Raw genomic sequence first — 25,193 nt, 5'->3', positions numbered from 1 at the left:
GTGATCTCATCACAGATACTCAAGCGATACCTATTCTATTCCAAGGGGTTTATCCAGTTACTCATATAATATTAATAATATCGAGACAAAATATGAAACAGGATAAAGAGTGCTTATATTTATTTATGACAAAATAAAAGGTCCACATATGTCCTAATTTAATCAAAAGATTGTCTCTAGGACATCCATATACTAACACCTTTTACGTTTCATGTCTTTAGGCTTCTCACAAAGCCATAAGCCTTTAACCACTTAGATTCTGACTTAGATTAAATATTACAGAAGTCCACATTAACCAATCATGGGTCTACAAACCCAAAATATCAATCTGTATGAACAGTACATTTACTGTCTCGAAATTACCAGAATAACTGATATATGTCGGGGCCATATCCGGATATTTCCAACCCCATATCCAGATATTTTGCGACAGAATGCAGTTTCTGCATTTCGCGAGATATCACTCCCAAGGTTCAACTTTTAACCCATTAGGACGTCCAAGCATGCATTTTTATTCACTTTTAGGTTCATGTTCCGGTTGATTACCTATCTAACTCATTAACATGCCAAGACTCAACCTTTAAACAACTAAAACTCATGATCAAGGTTCAACAACCAAACTGACACTCAAGCAAGGTTCTTTCTTCACAAAGATTGCTCCTTGAAGCTCAAAACATCAAGACAAGGTACCTCTCAACCCAAACTCAAAACTCAGCCTCAAGAACCCCACCAAACTGAGACCAAACTCAAAAAAGGAAGCACCTTATACTCTCTCAAGCCCAAAGCACACTCACACAAGGAGATTTGGTGAAGAAACCAAGAGAAAAAATGGTCTCTTGGCTCACAAAGTGGAGAGGAAGGGGTGGCAAGGGTGGTTGGTCTGAAGCTTCAGCAAAAGACTCACGTAGGTAGGATCATGTGTCATTATCTATATATAGCTACTTAAGTTTTAATCGCATTGTATTAGCACAAATAGCTACGCTTAGCAATTTAATCCCAAACTTAGAATTCTGAACCTAGTCATTTTTCTAAGATTTGTCATATTTTTATTTTATTTTTCGCAGTACTTTTTCGGTACGCGCTTTTACATAGACAATATCAGTTCTGGCACTAGTTCTCATTATTTTGACTCCAAACTTGTTATACAAGTTCTATATATTATTCTAGTAATATATACACATTTTTCATAATTTTGTGCGATACTTCATCGGTACGCATTTATACCGTGAGACAGAATCAGTATCTGCACTTTTCGTCAGAAAAGCGACTTTCAACATTATTAATCACTTACCATAATTATTTGTCTTCTCATAATTATTATGGTCAATTATAGAATTATCTCATTAATCACATAGTTGATTAATTAAATTCCTAAATTCTTAATTAATTAACATTTTGATCAGGATGTGTACCATCCCGGTTTCTCAGGCCATTTGCTCCTGGTGAAGCATTATGGGTCAAAGTTTGCACAATAGCATTACAATCACCCCTTCCAATGTTCTCCGGATTCGGGTCCAGTATGCTCCCAAGATTAGGCCTCCCTTGGTTTTCTACATGGGTACCCGGTTTGCATGATCCGGATCGTGGATCCCTTCTCGGCTATTAGTATCTCGGCCTGGGGCCTTTCTGGCGCCAGACCCTGTCATCCCCATTAAGCACTGCTCTAGACCCTTCATTCTCCTGGTATTTTCTTCCTGCATTCTTTGGAAATCTTGCCATTGGAGGTTGTTACGATTCTCCATCTCCTCCATTTGCCGTAAAATTGAAGCGATTGCATTTTGAGCAAGCCTGGAATCAGGATCCGCAGGTTGGGCCACACGAGCAAAAGCGATACCCCCAGGATGTTGAGCATTCAGAATTGGAGCCGCAACTCGGTCACGGGGTGCTGGGGTGGAGGCTGTGTCTGACACATCCTCACTGACATGAACATGATTGTAATCTATTTCATTCTCAGGCTGGTTTTGAGGTTGATTCACCTCTTCCAAGACTGGATCCATCGGCTGATTCTGAGGTGGCTGTTGGCTATTACTCCTTGTACGAACTGTCATCTTTCAGTCAGAATGGTCGGAACTTCAAATTCAAAGAAGAATTTCCCACAGATGGCGCCAATGTTCTGTCTTGGAGACAAAGATGTCCAACCCAATGGACTGGTATGTTAATCTTGGATCTAGTGCCCTCTCCAAGGTATCTATGAAAGAGATACCCCTGAGTCAAGCAGATCACTGTGCACAACGAACTAATAACGGCGTTTGCCAATGGAGTGTGTATGCGCACAGTGACAGCATAGCAGTAAGAGAGAGAACATAATGTACCTTTAGGGTTTACCTTTTATTTATAAAGGTTACCTGTGGGTAATATGATGTGGGCCTTTAGTGCCTCTGATGAGGGCTCAGGCTTGTCTGCTCTGCTGTCGTATTAGAATTAATATCCTTGATAGATACTATATATAGTTATACTTGATTTGAATCTTGGATTGCCCTTTATTGAGCCTGTCATTCTATTGGCCCTTTATACGGGTCCATAACAGGCACAAGTGGTGAGAAGTTTGTGTTCCTTAATTGGTGGTCTCCTATTCAAGTTTTGGGAATGAAAAAATGATCTTGATTGTAATATCCTACAATGATCAAACTGAACTAGTGAATCAACTCAGGAGACTCAAATTTTCTATGAAAAAGACATTGCTACCAACCACGAATAGTAAATGGCATTGATATATTACCAAACACAGAAAAGGAAATGGCTTTTGATATAGTACAGAATACAAATAAAATTAAATGGAAGAAAACGACTCTTAACAACACCCAATTCGTAAACTTCCCGCCACCCCCTTTCTTTCTCATTCATTCTGTTGCGTCTGTCTCAATCACGCAAGCAACCATTCAGATCTTTCTTTCTTTATTTTATTTAAAAAAAAAAATTATTAATAATAAAAAAATGGAAATAAATATTGACCTCATTCTTGTTCTTGATCCATACTCATACCAAATTCCTCTAATAAACAACTTCGTAACGTTTCCTCCTCCACATTCCTTTTCTTCTTCTTCCTTATATTGAATCTTTTGGTATTTTCGTAAATATCACGAAATCCGATTTCCCCCAATTTCTAGGGTGTCTTCGAAACCCTACCTTGTTGCCTTCCCTCCAAGTCTTTCTTCCAATTTTTCTAGGTTTCAGGTTTGCCTGCTTGTTCCAATTCTCTATTTTCCTCTAAACTCAAAGGAATTTGGTGAACAAAAGGATTCAAAAAATATTCTAGGGATTGAATATGCTTGATTGCTTTTAATTGTGGGTTCTTGATTGTTTCTTGAGCAATTCAATTCGCTTGTTGTTTATGTGATTATTTTTTATTTTTATTGAACTGGGTTTAAGTTCAAGTGTTCAACCTTCAACAGTTTTACCTGCTTTTGTTGGTTGGTTACTAACTGCTATCACACTTGGGAGTCAATTGTGATTAGCTGGATGAGGAATTGAATACATTTTCAAAAGGGTATCGATTGCAATTTTAAGAAACCAACAGAATATTGTAATTTTATAGTCTAAAGAAGATAATGCCAATGATTTATTAAATGTTTTCTTATTTGTCTCTGTGGTACAGTACAACATTTGTCTCTGTTTGATCTTGCATTTGCACATGATAAGGTTGTTACAGGCGTTAATAACTCTCACTTATCCGAGGTTGTGGTTTTAAAGGAATTCCTTGGCGGGACTTTCAGCTGTGTTACTTGTTTCTATATTTAAGGTTTTTTTGTTTGTCGTGAGGGTACAGTAACATTTGGCTGTTAATTTGTAAATGTTTGATAAACATTTTTTAGTAGGATTTTCGTTTTTATATTTATTAAAAGGAGTTTGCATTATGAATTGGTTACCATTTTTATAAGGAACTTATATTCGTATATCTTTCTGTGTATATAATTCACTTGTGAAGCAAATTGTGGATAGTCTCTAGATATATAATTCTTATACCGTGAAATTTGAAAGGTTAGGAGTTCTCATGTCTGGCAGTGGCACCATTGCATTTGTTGAAACATTACTCTTTGAATCCATGGTCACGGTTGAAAGGGAGTTATGTCTTGAAAAACCCCATGCTCAAGTCTCATTTTAAAGAGATGGATATGGGTTTCATTTGTGAATACCTTTTGTCACTAAGGCTATCCTTAGTTTGAGTAAGCAGAAAATAATAAGGTGGAAAATTTGGAATGAAAATTACTTCATCCTTGTTACAATAAATATTTGGGAAAGCTGAAAGTTGAGTGCAACTCATGACAAATCTGGCCCTCCTATAGAATGTAAGTGAGTTGAAAGTGATTTCCCATTTACCAAGCAACAAGCAGTGAAAATCAAAGCCCTTTCTATTCTACTACATTTTCACTCCCCTCTTTGTTTCCCGCTTACTCAAACAAGCATAGCCTCAGTCAACTCCAGCTTACTATGTCTCTGTTTCCTTTCTTTATCTATTGAATTCTACTTACATCACCAATTAATTTCATTATTTTTTAATATGATATAGCATTTGTAAATGGATCTGATAAAGAGAACAAATTTATCTTGCAATTTTAACTGATAGCATCTGCTTATGCATTAAGCATTAAACCAGAGAAGTATTACTTGTCATTACATTTCACTGTATGAACATGAACAGAATAGACTCATAATATGCAGATGAAAATATGTAAATCTCCTTGCAAACTGGTGAAAATGGTAACAAGAATGTTAAATAAGTTCCTGACTCACTGTACTTACTCTCAACATCTTTGCCAGTTCCCTTTTTCCCATCCACTTCACCATGTCTAGTTTGGAGGAGCCAATTGGATTTGACAAGTTGCCAAGCATGTGTACCATTGATAAAATTCAGAGGTTCTCATCTGGTGCTTGCCGTCCCAGAGTAGATAATTTGGGTATGGGAAACTGCTGGATTGAAGGACGAAGTTGCAGCACATCTAACAGCTGCAAGTGAGTCAAATGTTGCAATTTTGTACAAGTCAACACATGCATTTTATTTATTTATCATTCAACCTCCTTTTTCCGTCTTTGACATTCCATTCACTTCTATCATATATTTTTTTTAACCTATTATCTGCCTATCTTTGGTGCAGTGAAGAAAATGAAGAGTACACTGCAGAGACATTCCCGTGGAATAGGCAAACAAGGGAAGCCTCCCAAGGTGACTCTTTCAGTCGAAAGACTATGACCACAGGGAGGAACTCGATGAAGTTTGGAATGATTGATAATTCATTTTACTCCTCAGATTACCAGTATAGTCCTAAGTGCAATAACAAAGATATGCATGATATGACATATAAGGTAATGCAATGGCTAAACTACTTTCTGTTCAAGGATATTTTTTTCCAGCTACTAGATTAGTTATTTATGTGGTTCCTCTTTTTGTAAGTCCATTTTACATTTGTTATAAATTTTGAACTTTCAGTAGTTGGTTGATTTTATCATATTTCTTTGCCTGGTAGTAACATACTAACAATTTTTAACTGGGCAATGCAGTTTATGAAAGGTATACCAAAGTTTGTAAAGATAGTTGAAGTTGGGCCAAGGGATGGATTACAAAATGAGAAGAACATTGTACCAACAGCTGTAAAGATTGAATTGATTCATAGACTAGCATCTTCTGGGTTATCTGTTATTGAGGCTACTAGTTTTGTATCTCCCAAATGGGTCCCACAGGTATAATGGCTTTACCATATTTATTTAATTTGATTTTGATAGTATGAATGATTGTTGTGGTCAAATTTCTACAAGAAGCATGTACATGATCTCCGTTCTCAATCCCATGTAAATTATAAAAAAAAAAAAATTAAGTCAAAAATCATTTTCTATACTATAACTGAACTAATGAATTTTCTTCCAAAATAATTCCTCTCACACTCTATTTGTGCTTGAAACAAAGGAATATGATATTTCCCCCCCTTTTTTTTCCTCCAGACTCACTCAATAAAAACATATTATCCATTTGGTGCACAATTTCTGTCTGTCTGTCCATTTTTAAAGATATGATGCCTACAAGAGGACTACGTGTTTTCCTTTCTTTTCATTACCAGTGCGATTTGAGTTTTTACCCGCTTGGATGTCATTCTGTTTCTTTATCTTTCAGTTGGCTGATGCAAAGGATGTAATGCAAGCAGTTCATAACTTGGGAGGCATCAGATTGCCAGTTCTGACTCCTAATCTAAAGGTGCAAAATGCAAATATCTAGAACGACTATAAAGGGGCTGATTTACATTCAGATGTCTGATCTGTTACATATATAGGGTTTTGAAGCTGCTATAGCAGCTGGTGCTAGAGAAGTAGCTGTTTTTGCATCAGCTTCTGAATCGTTCTCAAAATCAAACATTAATTGTAGTATTGAAGATAGTCTTGCCCGCTATCGTGCTGTTATTCGTGCTGCTAAGGAGTTGTCAATTCCTGTTCGAGGGTATGCCTTTTGTTTTCTGTTTCATTATTCTAAGCATCCATCAAATACTCTCCACTTCGATATATTTAAGTGTGCATTTATGCCAGACAGAAAATTCCAAAAAAATTTGTTTTTCATGTTGATATTTTCTGAAGGATTTGCATTTATTGCCTTGCAATTTCTTCTTTGTTTTTGGGTAGTACCTCTTTAAAGTAATTGAACAAGTTATCTAACATTGATGAATTTTCTACATGATTGGTTCTGGGGCATCTATTTTTGTATTTAGCAGTTTTTACATTTTCATATGCAGCTTTTCCTGATTCTAATTTGGACATGTAGCACGGATAATGTACAAACCCATTTTACCTTCTACTGAAATTTTAATTTCATGATTAGGAATGGGGCTGCAAGGTTTGAACTTGAGCTTAAGGTGTTAAGAGGAGACCTAGGAATGGTTTTATATCTTTAACAGTTACTACATTTGAGGTCCCTGGTCCTTACTGGCAAAGAAAACAGTATGTCATCAATTTTGTATATTCCCTTCTCCATTACATTCTAGTCCTTTTCAAACTGTAAAGAACCACTTTAACCCAAAACCTTAACGTGTTGGGTGAGGGCCTTTCAGTGACCATGAGGTCACGAGTTCGATCCTCACCGCCCTCCACTTGTGGAATTAAATAAGCATATGTAAACCAAAAATTGGTCCTATACAATAATCCACGCTTCAAGCCCAAATGGCTCTTGCGTGAGGGGTTTGGGTTGAATAATATAAATCATTAAAAAGGTCCTCACTTAACACCTTAAGGTTTTGGATTGAAGTGGTTCTTTACATGGTATCAGAGCTTCAGTAACCATGAGGTCACGAGTTCGATCCTCACCGCCTCCCACTTGTGAAATTAAATAAAAAGCACAAAAGAAGGTAAACCAAAAATCGGGCTTGTGCAATATCCACACTTCAAGCCCAAAGGGCTCTTGTGTGAGGGGGTGTGTTAGAGAATAATATAAATCATTAAAAAGGCCCTCACCTAACACCTAAAGGTTTTGGGTTGAAGTGGTTCTTTATACAAACCAATGAGAGAACTAGGATAGATGTTCAAGCAGAGGAAAATATTTAAAAGAGAAGAACTCAATTACACAAATTTTAACCTAAACATTTCAAATTTATCAGATGTGATAAATTTATATACTAAACTAGTCAATATATATGAAATAAACTAATTCATATTGAAATTAATTTTTATACGTGCCATGTATTAAGTAATTTTTATAATTCACAAAAAGATAAACTTCTGGTGGAGAAAAGGGTAGAAAGTAGATAAGATTTTTATTTATTTAATGATTAGAAATCCATTATAAATTAAAATGATGGCCAATAGAAAACAACATAGTTTACTACTTTACTCAAATAAGGCGAACAGAATATTATAAATTGTTTTCGCATTCTATAATTCACTCAACTGTTTATTTGTGTTTATTTTAATCTTGTTTCTTGTCTCTCTTAACAATTGAAAGCAAAAAACCACTCTTCACAATACCTAGGCTTGTGAGAATAAGGTTGAGGGAAATCTTTACGCAGTTTTACCCTTGCATATTTTTGCGAAGTGGCTGTTTTCTGGATTTTAACATGTGACAAGAAACAACTTTACTACTACTCCAGACTCGCAGAGTGCAAATGCAAGAGTTAAACATTAATTGATGGCAATGTTTCCATTTGGACATTTCTTTGCCTCCTAACCATTATTCCTATTGTTATCCCATAAGATCCTAGGTTCTATGAAATATCTCTAAAAATCAGTTTTAACGTCTATATTTGTATTGCTGTTTCAAAATTATTTTTTGAAACTAAGTTAAATCTTGGTATTGGTGAAGACCCTTGTTAGTTTTTTAGAAGGCAACCAGGTCAATGTCCAACAGTTAGACACGTAAAAGTCTCATTTGTGTTGATATTGTAAACTTTATTGGCACAGAATTTCTGTTTCTGTTCTGCTTATTCTAATCAGTTTCTCTGTATTGAAATTTCATAGGTATGTATCATGCATTGTTGGATGCCCAGTGGAAGGACCAATCCCTCCGTCAAAAGTGGCATATGTGGCTAAAGAACTGTATGATATGGGCTGCTTTGAAATTTCCCTCGGTGACACAATTGGAGTTGGCACACCAGGTAACGAGTTAGAGTTCATTTTTTAAAAGATTTAAGCTATCCATGCTTAATCCAGTAGTTCTGGTGAATTGCTCTCATTTTGTGATAGACAATGTGCTCTGTTCTTGTATTAGGTCCTTCTGAGTATGAACATGATAATGTAGGGATCTTCAATGTTACGATTTTTTTTTTAACTGATCATATGGAAAGAAAGAATGGCTAAACAATAACAAGGTTTTAGCTTTTTCCACAAGTAACAAATAAAACAAAACCTTTTTTTCAAAAAATCAACCAAGAACAAGTTAGAACAAGATTCTAAACATTTCCCATCATAAAAACAGATTTAAAAACATATCAAATAACATGCAAGATCAGAGATATAGCAGTAATAATGAAATCGATGAGAAAGACAAGACAAAAACAATGAAATCTTGAAACCCTTTTCAAGAACACATGCAAGAACGAAATTAATCAATCAAGAAACATTCCCCAACCCTTTAAACAGATTCAAAACATCATAAACAATGAATCAAAAGAAATTATATGTAGCGGAATTAAAAGGATAGGGAAAAGAGACAAGAACACCAAGATTTATCCTGGTTCACTCTCCAACCACTTGAGTGCTATATCCAGATTGCCGTAGATCATTCCACTATCTTCAACCTTTCAACCGGTGCTTGAAAAACTGATTTACAAGAGGAATTTTTCAAGACCTGCGATCTCTCTAGATCACGGTTAACCCAAACTCCTTTAGCCTCACTCCACTCGTACAAAAACCAAACATAACAACTCAAATTGTCCAGAACATGTAGGGAAACCTCCTTACGTCTAGAATTAAAAGAAATCACATAAAAAGATGAAGAAAAGAAGAAGATATTGAGCTTTCTCTCTCAAGATATGCAATAGTAGCCTATGTGAGGGTTAATCCTTGTTTTTCAGTAATCTGGTGTTTTTCTTACGTTCTCTTTGTTAATCCCTTATTTAGAAAACCCTAAGACATGTATTTATAGAAGTCTAATGTGTTACAAGTCGGTTTATGGCCAATTTTATGGATAACTTGAAGTTTAAGTAACCCAAAAAATGGAGTAATCGATTACTTTTCGGGAAGTAAATCGATTACTTCTTCGAACCCAGAAAGCATTCGATTACTGTTCATGAAATATTTGATTACTTCTTTAACCCAGAAAGTATTCGATTACTTCAGCACAAATGAAAATTTTCATGTTGGTCTTTCGAATTTAAATGCTTCCAAGTTATAGTGACTTCTAAATGGTTCCTAGTGACTTTTAACATATGTATGATCACGTCTCACACTTATATAACAACTCTCCATGTGTGTGTGATCTTGTATGCATGATTATAGTATATATGTCACTTATGCATGAGTTTATGGTTCATAAGTGCAACCTTCAAGTTAAAGCTCAATATAAACTCATTCTCAACTTCCTAAGACTTCGACCTGACTTTACAAAAATTGTAGTTGTCTTCAATGATCTTCGAGTCTTGAGACTTCTAATTCCTTGTTTGGCTTGAAATCTTTTACCTTGGTGTCCACTTTGCGCCTTTGAGATATTTTTTCACTTTTGGATGTTGCCTCACTCTTCTAACTTTATTGGAGACTTGTTGCACTTCCTTTTATACTGTGCTCCTATGTTGAGGTAGTTGGTGCTTTGTAATCATCAAAACTTCAATGTATTAATCTTCAAAACCTATGGTTCAACATCATCCACTTTCTATCAGAAGTAAAATTTCAAATGTTGGTTGAGGTCTTCTTTGAAGTTTTTTTCCCCTAGTTACAGTATAGAGCTCAATAATATCCCATAGTTCTTTGGCATAGTGCTAAATTTACAACACCATATCTTTCATTGGATCTCATGTTCAAGTGCTTCTTTTTTTTTTTTTTTTAATTTTTTTGTTTCTGTATGTTCAATATAAGACACTCTTTGATAATGGTGTAAAAGTTCATTGTATATGTCTACTGTAACAGCCCGTTGTACACCGGTATTGTTAACATTTATTTATGATATTAAGTGCAGTTACAATCACAACAGTTCATTTATAAAAATGCGAATAAACTTTTTCTGATTATTACGCGAGCATTTAAAAAATAAAAAGCGTAATAATTAAAAGTTGTGACCGTAACTGTAAACTCTTGCGGAATACTTATTTTAACTACTTTTACATCTTACTTTACTTATTATAAGTTATTAAGGGGTTCCCATAAACCTACTTAGCCAATTTCTCAACTTTACGTTTTTACCTTTTCGAACATGGTTCACTAATTAATTTTCTGCGAACACACCGCTCACAACCAGACCTTTCTTTCAAATTATATTTTTGTCTTACTTAATTCCCTTTCTAATAAGCTATCACACACTTTAATCGGAGCTCGTTTGCTCCGGTTATCGCCGTTTGAAGTTGGACAAGCAAAACAGCCAACCAACCCAAAACAGCTCAAAACACCTCTCACTCCACGAATTACTGCAGCAAATCCTCTCACCCAATTGCTCTCAAATTTTTATGCTACAAACTAGACACATCAAGCTTCGATTTGATATATCATACGCTTAATTTGACTGAGAAACGAAGCGAGAATTAATTTCCCAAAAACTGCCAGAAACAGCCCCTGCATAAGGGGGTTCTGGACAGTCCGTGTTCTTTTAATCATACAGGGCTGCGTGCAACCCGGAATTTGCTCATATTTTAACACCATGTAGGGTACATCTCAAGATTTAAAATGGCATATGGCACGTCCCTATCGGACCTCTGTGGAGGGAGATATGCTCTCCCGAAGTTCGTCTAAAATTTGTCAATTCTACAGAAAATTCGCCCGAGTTTCCTTTGTTTTTCTTAAAATCCCCAAATTGCAAATGATCACTAACACCTCAAATGTACCTAATAATCCAATGGGTGGCACACACAAGGACCAACAATGCCTTGGGGCACTTACAACCCAACTCAGTTTTTAGTTATTACACAATTCATATTGTATGGCTCACTTTATAATTCCTTAACTCATTTCAATCACCAAGTCCATTTACATGCAATTTCTCAAGATAAGCATATAATCATAATTCTAACATAGGCCCAAAGCCCTTCCATCATATTACATCAATATTCAGGCATACTTGCAACATCTCATTTAAATATAACAACGTACATATTCTTAACTTGAATTTACAACTTGAAATATGAACTTGAATTTACAACTTTAAACATAACATCGAATGACATCATAACTAACTAGACTTAGGCAAAATATATATATCATGAACAAATAATGACAATGCTCCCATGACTCATCCTACGGGCCTCTTGCTCGCCACTCCTGTGCCACTGCTACCTCCTGAAATAAATGCCCCAAGACGGCGTGAGATATACGAATATATCTCAGTAACCCAGAGGTTCTGGAGAAAACTCCGCCCAATGGTTTACTTCGATGCATATAAGTAATATAAAACAATAACTTTCAAAACGGGATATAGCAAGGGATTTAGAGAAACTAGGGAATATCGGGATATAAAATACGACGAAGCTGGAATGGTAGCTACCAATACCACGCAACGTCCTCGGCATATAAGCCTACGGGTATCATCCAAGGTGTGTTCCAAGAACCACAACCAAGGTACCCCTTCCATCCATATACACTCGAGACATTCCTAGTGTGCTCCTACTCGGATGACACACCACGACCCTAGGTCAACTGGAACTCCCTCTCGGAGACCTATCCAGCGGAAGTTCGAAAGTGCCCGAAGGCTAACTGTCTACTGGCCAGAGACTCGGTACATAGTACCCACTGTAATAATGCATGCATGCTCATGCTGTTCTACACTACTCATATACACTTCCTACCATTACCCTCAACGGGTATGGTAGAACAGAAAAGGGGAACAAGCTCCAGTATCAAGAGGTTACCTTAGTATGCCTCTTCACTAACTCCACAGCAGCTTATTTTCCAAACTTGTTACTCAACAGAATGCCTACACAGAGGACATTCCTTAATTACTCAAAATTCATATAAACTCATGAAATTTACATTATACTTGCATTGATTCGTCCACTTACCTCAACTCACTTGGTCCAGGACCAAGGACACTCTTCCGATTCACGGTTCGGGATTCAAGTCGACGTACGGCAACCTATACAACCACATGCAGTTATCAGTATACGCCAATTTCCATTAGAGTGCGAAAACACAAAATCACCTCCCCTCCCATTGGAAGGTTCGGCCAAGCAAGGCCATTTTTCAACTTTATTTTTCTAAATTTTCTTTCTCATTTTATTACACGTCCCTAGGTTGCACAGAGGCCAATTCAAGTGTCGTTTTTCCGTTTTACGTCATTTAAGCATCGTTTTGCTAAATCATTCCCTCTAGGTTCTTTTATGTCCATAAATACAACTTATTATTTTTCATGGATTCCACCACTTTCAAACCACCACACAACCCATTTTAATATCATTCAACACTTGATATATTATCCAATCAACACAAACAACATCAAACTCCAAAAACAAACCCTATGGCCGAATTGCACACTAGGGGTTTCTAAAGAATGCTCACTCAATTTTAATCATTCCACACCTCCTACAATACCATTATATCAACATATAATTATCCAACAACTCATTAATCTAATCCCAACACATTTCCAATTTTCAAAGTCATGACACCTCAAATTTCTCTAAGTTACAAAATCCATATTTTTAACCAAAAATTTTCATTGCATTTATCACTAATACACATTATTCCAAGACACTTTCATGTACAAACTTTTCCCAATTGAGCTCTCTAACATCACAGATCAACAAATCAAGGTTTAGGGTTCATGAAAATAAACTACAATCAAACCATGTAAATGGGATGGAAATATACTCACAACCAAGGCTAGATGTTACCCTAAAACTCCTCCAAGCAATGGAAGATCAAAAAGCTCCATGAACATACATTTTTCCCCAAATTTTCGCAGCTGAAATTGAGCAATATCTCCCCACACAACCGGTTTCAAGGCTCAAGAGTGGTACCAATGTGTTTAGAAGGTGTTTTCCATCACGATTCAAGACAAAAATCGTTGGATTCGGTGGAAAAACGGCTAAGTTATGATGAAAAGAAATTTTTGCACAATGAAGGTGATGGAGGGGCTGTCACCGTGAAGAAGAAGGAGGGAAGGAGAGAGAAAATGAGAGGAAAATGGGGTTGTGAAGTCACTTAAGTGATTTATTACTTAGGTGGGTCCCACACGCGTTTTAAATTTAATCAATCACCTAATTTCGACCACAAATTCATAACCTACATATTTTTCTGGTTCATGATATATTTTTGTTTCCTAAAAATTCTGATAAAAATTTCACGCTTATCGGTACAATTATACTGCAGTATTTTTACACTGGGAAAATCACTATTCATCAAAATTTTCGAAACTTGCCTACCCACTCAATTTTTCGTTCTGAATCCATTTCCAGGATTATTTTTATCATCTGAGACCTTCTACTAAATTTTTATCTTCCTAGGGTTGCGTGTTGGCTAATTACCGTTTTGCCCTTTCTTTGTATTTTGTTCTAATCTTTAGGATTTTCATTAATCCTTCACTTAATCACTCACTTAATATTTTAATACTTAATTTAGAATTGCGAGGTGTTATATCTACTGTCCTTAAAGACCTACAGCTTGTGATTTTCCTTCCTTCTGTTAATTAACTCAATCTCTTGAGCTTCATAAAACGAAAGTTTCACTGCCATATTCTCTGGTCTATATATTTCCATCCTTTTTGTGACAAGTTCTGGAACTATCTTATTCTTTAGAAAACTAGTTGTTATTATAAACTAGACTTTCATAGAGACGTTACCTTAGTAATTCATCTATATCTCCATGGTTTATTCTTCCTTTTCATGATAAGTTGTCAAGCATACTTACACATGCCTTTTCCTACGCACACAACATACAAATAAATGTTTGATGATAGCGTTCCCTTGTTCGGCATTTGTATTTTAACTCTAGCAACTATTACTGGCCATCAGCCTATTTCTCACGTTCTCGTGCTGTTTTGTGTTGATTGTCATATAACATATCCTTTAAATAGAAAATAAGGAATCATAGGAAACTCTAAGGTAAGAAACGAAGAGAGAGATGGAAATAATATGTTTCTCTGTTTTTCTTATGGAGGTGCAGTACAATATATATAGATCAGCTATGATCGATTCTGAATCAATTAAATAAAACAGATCTAATCTAATCCCTAAAGTTTGAGAACAAAACAAATATAGAAGGAAACAAATTAAATACAAATAAAAAACAGAGCATGACAGAATCCTTATCTCCTAAAAGAAAAAATGATATTGATCCTTAATTCTAGGAAACCAGGTTGGTGACAAGTTGGCGATGTAACACGCCATTACTGGACCAGTGTGTTCTCATTAAATATAATATTAAGTGCACTTACAATCACAACAGTTATTTGAAATTATGGAAAAACTTTTTCTTTTTAATACCATTTGTACTTTTAAAATAACTGTATCAGGCATTTTACTAACTGTGATCATAACTCAAAAACTTATTGCATAATTACGAATATTATAGCTTAATACCATACAACTTATATTTAAAGATGTTAAGTGGTTCCCATAAACCAACAAATCTTAAAACTTACTTTATTCATGTTCAGTACAAGTTTCTTCACCCTTTTTCTTGTTGCTCTAAGAATTATACACTTCCTTATTATTCTCATCTCTTACTATGTTATAGCTCTCTTCGCTAGCTACGTGAGGGTTCAAACCACGTTCAATTTGGAGCACCGTAACTCAAGTTATGCAAGTTTTACTAAACTACGTTTGTGTTGATTCCGGGTAGCGCGTTTTAACGCTCACCAGATTGTTATGACTCGCTCATCAAACCCATTTTTCTTTCCGATAGCGCGTTTAAAACGCTAAATAGCGCGTTAAAACGCTCAGGACCCGAAGGAAATGACACCTTAGCGCGTTATAACGCCCACCACAGGTATTCTTTGCATTTTTTGCGCGTTTGAACGCTCATTTGTGCTTTACAACGCTCTCCAACAGGGGACTTCACCTTTTTCTTCGGTGTAAGCGCATTTTAACGCCCATTTGAGCGTTTTAATGCTCTAACTGGGAAACACATGCCCTCCCCTGTTTTCACCTATTTTCCTTTGGCGAATTACTTTCCACTCACCATATGACCTAATAGAAGGTCATTGACCTTTCCATCACATGAATTTCTTCAAAATATATTTGTTTACAACATCAATGCCTCAAATAATACCAAGTGGCATGGACATCCCCCATGCTCACCAATACCCAAAATAACAATATGAGACATATACAATTCCATATACCAAAATACAAACCAAGATCAAATGACTTGGAACAACATATGGACAACCAAAGCATGACAATTATAATCTCATGCAATCCAATGTTCGTACCCTAAGTCCAAAATACAAAGTAAATGCTAGCATGTGCATCCTATGTAATCCTCTCCAAAATACCAAGTAATTCATATGCACGTCATATATCCATCATAGCCTGTAAGCAGGCCTTTTGCCCAAAGCTCCAACCTAGTCAGTAATACCTGAAATGGTGCCCCAAACGTGAGGTGAGATATACATATATATATATATATATCTCATTAAACCAAGGGTCCTGGAGGGTCACTCCACCCACTGGCTCACTCAATGTGCATGCAATGATAAACATATGAACAGTATAACACACAAAATCACATAACCAACTGGCACAATCCAAGAACATCCTTACTAGGGTTCCGTTCAAGGACCCCATCAAACTTCTCCCGGGACGCTTCTTGACGCCTCTACCATGGTTGACAGACTCCATGGCAAACCCAACTTGAACTCCCAAGGAGAACCATCCAGGGAAAGTCCCATATTTGGAGCTCCCTAGTGCCGCTCCCAGAGACGACTCTACGGCAAAAACCGACCGGAATTCCCCAAAGGAGCATAAACCGGCAGAAGTCCAAACCAACACATCTACTGGCCAGAGATCACAATTGCAATATCACACAACATGCCACACGCATGTCAATCAACATGTCAAAAATGCATGAACGTACTATTACACACATTATCAAATAGCACACATCCAACCATCACCCCCAACTTGGGCATAGTGGAACACATAAGGGGATTAACCCCAGTACCAAAAGTTTACCTCAAAGAGAAATCCCTCAAGCAAGCTATCCACAGCCAATCCCCAAGCTTAGTCCACTTCTATTGAATCCGGATGAGGTAACCTATAATGACCACATAACACTGATCATCAACAATTTGATACAACTACACAATCACCATAACAAGACAACAACTCTCACAACCAACCCAATTTCCCTCAAAATACACCTATAGGGTCGATGGATGCTTTGTCACAAACTAAGGGATTACCAATTGTTCTATCATGATTCATTTTCATTCAACATCCATATTAAATTCCCCAACAACCAACACATAAGGTCCATCCACCACATTAATGACTTCAACCATAATTTTCAACACTTTCCAACCATAAATTTCACTAAGTTAAAATTTTCATATCACTATAAATTTTATTGGTTCAATCATCATTATACATTATTCTAAACATTTAATTCCAAATAGACAATACCATTAAAGCTCTCCAACTACATCAACCAACATACCCACATTCAATGTTCATCAATTTTATGATCTCTTAAATAACTCAATGAAATTGTGAATACTTACCACAAATAGCTTCCTAAGGCTTAAGCAAGTGATTTCCAAGCTCCCCAACACTTGAAACTACCCATAATGGTCAAGTTCTCTCAAATTTTCGTGGGTTTGGAGGCTAAGGATCTATTCATACAATGCTCCCCACAAGATGCACTCAACATGAAAGTTAACTTCAAGGAGGTGGGGAACAAAAATGGCTAGAAATGGAGATAGGGATTCAAGCTTTCAAATGCCACCAAAAATGGCTGGCTGATTTAAGAGTGAAGGCTGCGGGTGAAGGAGACAGAGGAGAGAGAATGAGATGAAATTTGGTTTCCACATGTGTTCCAATTCACTTAAGTCACTTAAAGTGGGTCCCACATGTCACTTTACTCACTTAACCCTACTCATTTAATCTACCAATCTCCACTAAATTCATAAATCATCAATTTTATTCAACTCAACATATTTTCATTTCCTTGAACATTATTTCCATTTTCACGTTTACCGGTAAAATTATACCACAGTATTTTACCCGGTATAAATCACTATTTATCAAATTTCTCAAAACGCACTTATGAACTCAAATTTTCATTCTAAACTCATTTCCAATATTAGTTTCCTCAAATTAAGCTCCGGTTTATCATTTCACTGTCTAAGGTTACACAGTTGGCAATTTACCATTTTGCCCCTGATGGGTATTTTGACTCAACTCAGGAATTCCTCTAAATACGCCCTCTAACCCTCAATTAGGCATTTAATAATATATTTCAAATATACAAGGTGTTATAGGCGACAATAGTAAAACCAATAGGATTAAAATTAGGGCCGGTTATATGGCACGAGGGTTTTCAATACTCCCCCTCAAGCTGAACTGTAAATATTGATAAGTCCAAGCTTGCTCTTCAACTCTTCAAATCTGGCCCGAGTCACTGCTTTGGTCAAAACGTAAGCTATTTAAGCCCCTCTGGCAACATACTTCAATTCAATAATATTGGCATCAATTTTCTCCTTAATGAAATTTCTATCAATTTCAACATGTTTGGTTCGGTCATGGTGGATGAGATTTTTAGCTATTCCAATGGTTGCCATGTTGTCACAATGAACCTTCATTGATGGTGTATTGTTCATCCTTATTTCTCCAAGTAGTCTTTGTATCCACATTCCCTCACATATTCCAAGTGCTAAAGCTCTAAACTCTGCCTCTGCACTGCTCCTTGCTACCACTGGTTGTTTTTTACTCCTCTAAGTGACAAGGTTCCCCCATACGTAACTGCAGTAGGCTGTAGTTGACCTTCTATCAGCTATCGAACCTGCCCAATCAACATCTGTATAGACTTCTACATCCTTTTGCACTTCTTTCTTGAAGAATAACCCATTGCCAAGAGTCATTTTCAAGTATCTTAAGATTTTGAATACTGCTTCTAAATGTTCTTCATTTGGCTTATTCATAAATTAGCTTACAACACTTACTGGGAAGCTAATGTTAGGCCGAGTGTGTATAAGGTAAATTAGTTTTCCTACAAGCCTTGGATATCGTCCAGTATCAATAGGGGCACACTCCTCCTTCAAGCCAACTTTATAGTTTGCTTCCATAGAAGTTGCGACTGGTTTACAACCCAACATTCATGTTTCTTCTAGAAGATCAAGTGTTTATTTTCTTTGAGATACTGATATTCCTTCCTTAGTTCGAGCTACCTCCATACCTAGAAAATATATCAACCGCCCTAGGTCTTTCACCTCAAATTCACTTGCCAAGGACTTCTTCAATCTATTAATTTCATCATGATGGTTGCCTGTAATTACAATATCATCTACGTAGACAATCAACAAAGTAATTAGATTATGGGAGCCGAACTTGACAAACAGTGTATGATCAGTTTGACATTGGTAGTACCCTTGAAACCTGACAATCGAGGTGAATTTTCCAAACCACGCCCTTGGGGATTGCTTAAGTCCGTACAATGACTTGTTGAGCTTGCATACTTTCTTGGTATTCATATCTAGATCAACTCCTTGAGGAATCTTCATGTATACTTCTTCTTCTAGGTCACCATTTAGGAATGCATTCTTCACATCTAATTGATGAAGAGGCCAGTCTTGATTAGCAGCAAGTGAGAGCAAAACTTTATGGTGTTGAACTTAGCCACTAGAGCAAAAGTCTCCTGATAATCAATCCCTTGGGTCTGGGTGAAACACTTTGCAACAAGTCTAGTTTGTGCCTATTAATGCTGCCATCTTCATTGTATTTAATTGTGAAGATCCATTTGCACCCAACTGTTGTCTTTCCTGGAGGCAAGTTCATTATTGTTTACGTTTGGTTTTTTTTCAAGGCATTTAACTCTTCCTTGATTGCTTTCTACCATTCTGCAATAGTGAAAGCTTCCCCAAAGGAATAAGGAATTCTTTCTATGCTAACATTGGTGACAAAGGCCTGCATTCTTGTAGAAAGTTTACTGTAAGAAACAAAATTGCTAATGCTATGCTTTGTGCAACTTCTTAACCCTTTTCGCAGTGCTATTGGCAGATCGGGTTATGGATCTTCATTTAGACTTGGCTTTGGGGAATTGGATTGCTCATGTGTAGGACCTATGTTATCTCCGTCATCTTTTTCTCCTTCGTCATCTTCTTCCCTTGGCTGAGCTAAACTTGCCTTTTGTTTCCCCTGTCTGGTATAGGTAATTATTTCCTGTTGCTTTGAATGTTAAGTTCCTGCATTTGGCTCGGGTTGAGGGTGTTCATCAAAGGTGGTCGCAGGATTAGGTTGGGGACTAGGTATGTTGGTTTGGACAGTATCTAAGGAAACTGAACCAACAAACAACCATTCATTAGAATTATTACTGTCTTTTTCAATTCCCATCTCCCCCTGAATGGATGTTTGGGTGTAATAAGGTTGTGTTGCAAAGAATGTGACATTCATGGTTATATATGTGTGATGAGTGGATCATAGCACTTGTACCCTTTTTGAGTGTTGGAATATCCTATAAAGATGCATTTAATTGCTTTAGGATCAAGTTTGCCACCATGGTCATTATGGACAAAAGTGGTACACCCAAAATTTTTTGGAGGTATATCATGCAGTGGTTGAAGGCATAGTAGTCAATAGCGGTGCTATTGCGCCGCAAGCCGCGCCAGTTGCGCTTCGCGGAGCTTCGCCGCAACCATTCTCGCCGCGCCGCACCAGATCGCAATAACGGTAGTTGTGGCCGCATTTGCGGCCAAATCTCGCCGCAACAGTGCCTTTTTATGGTTTTAACCCTAACCCACTCTCTCTTTCTGCCTCTCTGTTGTATGTCTCTCTTCTGCCTCTCATGCTCTCTTTATCACGCTTGTTTCTTCCCTTCTCTACTTTTCTCTTATAGTATTGAAGTTCAATGCGGAAGCCATGAACGAAGAAGCAAAGCTTTGAGTGAGAGGAAGAGTGAGTGAGAGAGAAAGAGAGCAGATAACGGAGAAAAGGAGAAAAAGTGAGAAAAATAGTAATAGAGAGAGGGAGCAAATGAAGGAGAAAAAGAGAAACTGTGAGAGAGAGAGAACGGATGAAAGAGAAAAAGAGAGAGAGAGAAAGTGAGAAAGAAAGAGATTCTGATCTATCTTCATTCAAAGAAAAGAAAAGTACAATTGTCAGAAAAGTGATTCACAAGTCACAAAGTATTATTTATATTTTTTTAGGTGTTATTATTTTTTTAATAATTTATTATGTTACACACACACACACATATATATATATATAATTTGTTTTTTTAATATATATATTTTTTCCGCTATTTCCGCAAGCGCAACCCACAATAACGCTATAGCGGTTTTGAGGGTTGGCCGCATTAGGCCGCAATCCGCATTTGATAACTATGGTTGAAGGGTAGGATAGATAGATTGTAGGATTTTATAAGGTGACTGAAAGTTTAATATTCTGGATGGCATACGGTTGATAAGGTATGTGGCTGTGAGAATGGCTTCTCCCCAATAATGTTTAGGTACATTGGAGGCAAATATGAGGGACCTAGCTGCTTCAAGGAGGTGTCTATTTTTTCTTTTCGCAACTCGATTTTGTTGGGGTGTATTGACACATGAACTTTGATGTATTATGCCATGAGATTTGAGGTAGGAGGAAAGGTCAGTGTTAAAGTAGTCGCGGGCATTGTCTGACCTAAGAACTTGAATATTGGTTTGGAACTGTGTTTTGACCATCATGTGGAAGGCCTTAAAAACAGAATTTACTTTGAATTTGGCTTTTAGCAAGTATACCCAAGTAATCCTTGTATTGTCATCTATGAAAGTAACAAACCATCGAGCTCCGTTTATATTCTTAATTTTAGATGGACCCCAAACATCACTATGAGTGAGAGAAAAGGGTTTGGATGGATGATATCCTTGTGAGGGATAGGAGGATTTAGCATGCTTTGAAACTTGACAAATTTCACATGATGGAAAATTAGAAATTTTATTGAATAATGATGGGTACATCTTTTTCATGTAAACAAAATTAGGATGTCCTAATCGGAAATGCCATAACAAAACATTATCATGTGAGCCAACAGATGACATAAAATTGGATCTTCCTTGGTACTGATTCTCAGGTTGTTGCAAGAAATATAGACCCTCGTAGGTCCTACCACTGAATGACATAAAATTCAATCTTCTTCCCCGTAGCCAAATCCTGAAAAGAACATTTTATATTACTAAATTTAGCAACACACTTCAGATCTTTGGTAAGTTTGCTGATTGAAAGAAGATTGCAAGATAACTTTGGAACAAATAAAGCATCTGAGGATTAAATTCTCGGAGATGACAATCGTTCCCACGCCTTTAACTTCGGCTAAATTTCCATCAGCAATCTTCACACATTGTTTTTCAGGTGTTGGAATAAGATTGGATAGGAGAGAGTGATTACCCGTCATATGGTCGGATTCCCCAGAGTCTGCAATCCAGGTATTTGAGTTTCCTGATTGGGTATGAAAGGCAGCAAAAGTATTACCTTGTTGGGCAAATGTGGCAGAGCTGGTTGGTTTCTCACGATTCGTATCAAATATCTGTTGTATCAAGTCTAGTTGTTCCTTGTTAAAGGACACAATTTCAGAGATTGAATTATTAGGTTGATTTTCTTCAGTTGACACCATCATCCCTCGATTCTCTTTTCCTTGACGGGGCTTCCAATTTGCTGGCTTTTCGTGAATTTTTCAGCATATTTCCTTAGTGTGTCCTGTTCTCTGGCAGTATTCACACCAAGGCCTTCCATTCCGTCGTGGCCTGTTATCAGAAGTAGTTTTGTTAGTAATAAAAGCATTACCTTCACAGCTAGGATCAACCTCTTGATGACAATTAGTGAGTTGTAATCTGCTATCCTCTTATTTGGCTTCTGCAAAGACTTCCTTCATTTTTGGAAGAGGGCGAGTTGCCATGACCCGATTCCTAACAGCATCAAAAATTAGGTTGAGACCCAATAGGAAGCTATATATTCAATCTCTTTCAACTATCTTCTTATAGGTAGTAGAGTCTGCTGTAGTAGTCCACTCATGCTTATCATAAAGATCTATTTGTTGCCAATATTTAACTAGAGTGTAGTAGTATTGTGTGATTGTTTTTCCTTCTTGTTTCAAATCCTTCAAGACTCCTTTGATCTGAAACATGGCAGCAGTGTTGTCATCCTTGGAATATAACTCACGAACACCGTCCCAGATTTCCTTTGCAGTAGAGCATAACATATATGTTTCCCCAATTTCAGGGGTCATTGAATTTACAAGCCAGGTCATGACAAGGTTGTTTTCTGCCTTCCAAGTTTTGTACTTGGGATCAATCTCACTAGGTTTTTCGACATCGCCAGTCAAATAATCCTCCTTTTGTTTCCCACAAATAAACATTTTTACACTTTGGGGCCATAGCAAATAACTGGAGCCATCAAAATGATGCCCTGTTATCATGAGGGAAGGGCTCTCTAGAGGCATGTTTGGTGCCATGGAGGTAGGATTAGGTTGAGTGGTGGTCGATGAATTGTTGGATGACAAGGTCTGGTACGCGCGCATTGTACCAAACTGCATGATGAATATTTTAATTGATCAGGACCTCAGATGATGAGAGCTCTGATACCAAATAGAAAATAAGGAATCATAGGAAACTCTAACGTAAGAAACGAAGAGAGAGATGGAAATAATATGTTTCTCTGTTTTTCTTATGGAGGTGCAGTACAGTATATATAGATCAGCTATGATCGATTCTGAATCAATTAAAATAAAACAGATCTAATCTAATCCCTAAAGTTTGGGAACAAAACAGATAAATGAGGAAACAAATTAAATACAAATAAAAAACAGAGCATGACAGAATCCTTATCTCCTAAAAGAAAAACTGATATTGATCCTTAATTCTAGGAAACCAGGTTGGTGACAGGTTGGCGACAATAGTAAAATCAATAGGATTAAAATTAGGGCCGGCTGAATGGCACGAGGGTTTTCAACACTTTATTTTAGAATTTGGAATATAATTGTTCCTTCTCTTTGATTCTTCAAAGAATTTCATTGAGAATTTTCAATATCAAAAACATTTGACTTCATTGGAATTTATATGTAATTTTCACCTGTCTGCATTATTCGTTTGTATGAGTTTTAAGCTCTATACCTATTGGATTACTCTCTGCAACTAGTTTACTTTATGCATGTTTTTGAATCTTGAATCTGAGTCTTGAGTCCTTACTGCTTGTCATTCTTTTCCATTGTTCTTTTCGTGGTGAAACTATTTGCCAATGTTTGCTATGCTTAACAGCAAAATAAAAAAATGTCAGATCTTGGAAGAATTGGGGGATGAATGTCAAAACTTGGTGCTTTGCCTTTTAATCCTGAATGTGCGCGTTCGTTCTGAAAATTTGGTACTGGTTACTTTAATGTGATCTTTGTATTTGTACTTATATTGTCTTCTGTTCATTCTGTTGTGGTCAGGAACTGTGGTTCCCATGCTTATGGCTGTAATGGCTGTTGTACCAATTGAGAATCTTGCTGTCCACTTCCATGACACTTATGGGCAATCCCTTCCAAATATTCTTGTGTCCCTCCAAGTAAGTCAACAAACTATATCTCAACTTCTGATTTGCTAGTTTATTGATGTAAAGAGTTTTATAGCTTGCCTCTTCTATAGGGCACCAACTATTGAACTGGTTTAATTAATGGAAACTCTATACCATCCATGAACAATTTCTATTTTCTATAGAATTTATATTTGTATTAACAAGCTTAAACTTTTATATTTTGCCAGTGTAACAATTATAATTGAACATTATTGATTTGTATCTAAACAGATGGGGATTAGTGCGGTGGATTCTTCAGTTGCTGGTCTAGGAGGGTGTCCATATGCTAAGGGAGCTTCAGGAAATGTAGCTACTGAAGATGTTGTGTACATGCTGAATGGGCTTGGTGTGAAAACCAACGTTGATCTTGGGAAGCTTATGTTAGCCGGGGACTTCATCAGCAAGCATTTGGGGCGCCCAACTGGCTCAAAGACTGCCATTGCTTTTGGCAGAGTCACAGCTGATGCTTCCAAGATATGATCATATACTTTACCATAAAAATTTATATTCAGATGCTTCTAGCAATAACAGATCATTCTATAAATTTCATTTTTTTTTCTTTTTTTCTTTTTTTGCATAAATATAAAGAGGAATAAAATGCCCGGAGTTGGGAAGTAGGATGTAATGCATTTAATCTGCTAGTAGTTACTGTAATAAGCTTCTCATTTGTGTGAAAGCTTGCAATTTTTATCCCTAATTTTTTTGTTGTTTCTGCCAACATGCATTTGTTGTGTATGATGTTTAGTTATACTATACATGACTCTAGTTTAAACTCTGAAAAGAAAAGAAAAAGAAAACATGATATACACTTACTAAGATAATTAAGATTATTTACCACCAATTTGAGGGTATTGTGGAGAGTGGAGATCAAGAAATTTTATCATTTGGCAGCGTTAACCTAAC

General features: G+C 36.7%; 1 protein-coding gene across 1 annotated transcript; it reads left to right on the top strand.

The window, feature by feature from the left end:
* The first annotated feature begins 3,002 nt into the window (after window positions 1-3,002).
* Window positions 3,003-24,956, top strand: LOC133284148 (hydroxymethylglutaryl-CoA lyase, mitochondrial-like). Its single transcript, XM_061481140.1, has 9 exons — window positions 3,003-3,174; window positions 4,759-4,950; window positions 5,094-5,301; window positions 5,497-5,676; window positions 6,104-6,184; window positions 6,261-6,424; window positions 8,428-8,564; window positions 24,166-24,281; window positions 24,522-24,956. The coding sequence occupies exons 2-9, from the start codon at window positions 4,784-4,786 to the stop codon at window positions 24,768-24,770; spliced, it is 1,302 nt and encodes a 433-aa protein (XP_061337124.1). The 5' UTR covers window positions 3,003-3,174; window positions 4,759-4,783; the 3' UTR covers window positions 24,771-24,956.
* Window positions 24,957-25,193: the final 237 nt, after the last annotated feature.

The sequence above is a fragment of the Gastrolobium bilobum genome, unplaced genomic scaffold (genome assembly GCF_033153095.1).
Source record: "Gastrolobium bilobum isolate Gb01-03AN ecotype WA unplaced genomic scaffold, APGP_CSIRO_Gbil_v1 utg2808, whole genome shotgun sequence".
In the NCBI taxonomy this organism is placed as follows: Eukaryota; Viridiplantae; Streptophyta; class Magnoliopsida; order Fabales; family Fabaceae; genus Gastrolobium; species Gastrolobium bilobum.
This window is presented reverse-complemented; position numbering and strand designations above follow the sequence as displayed.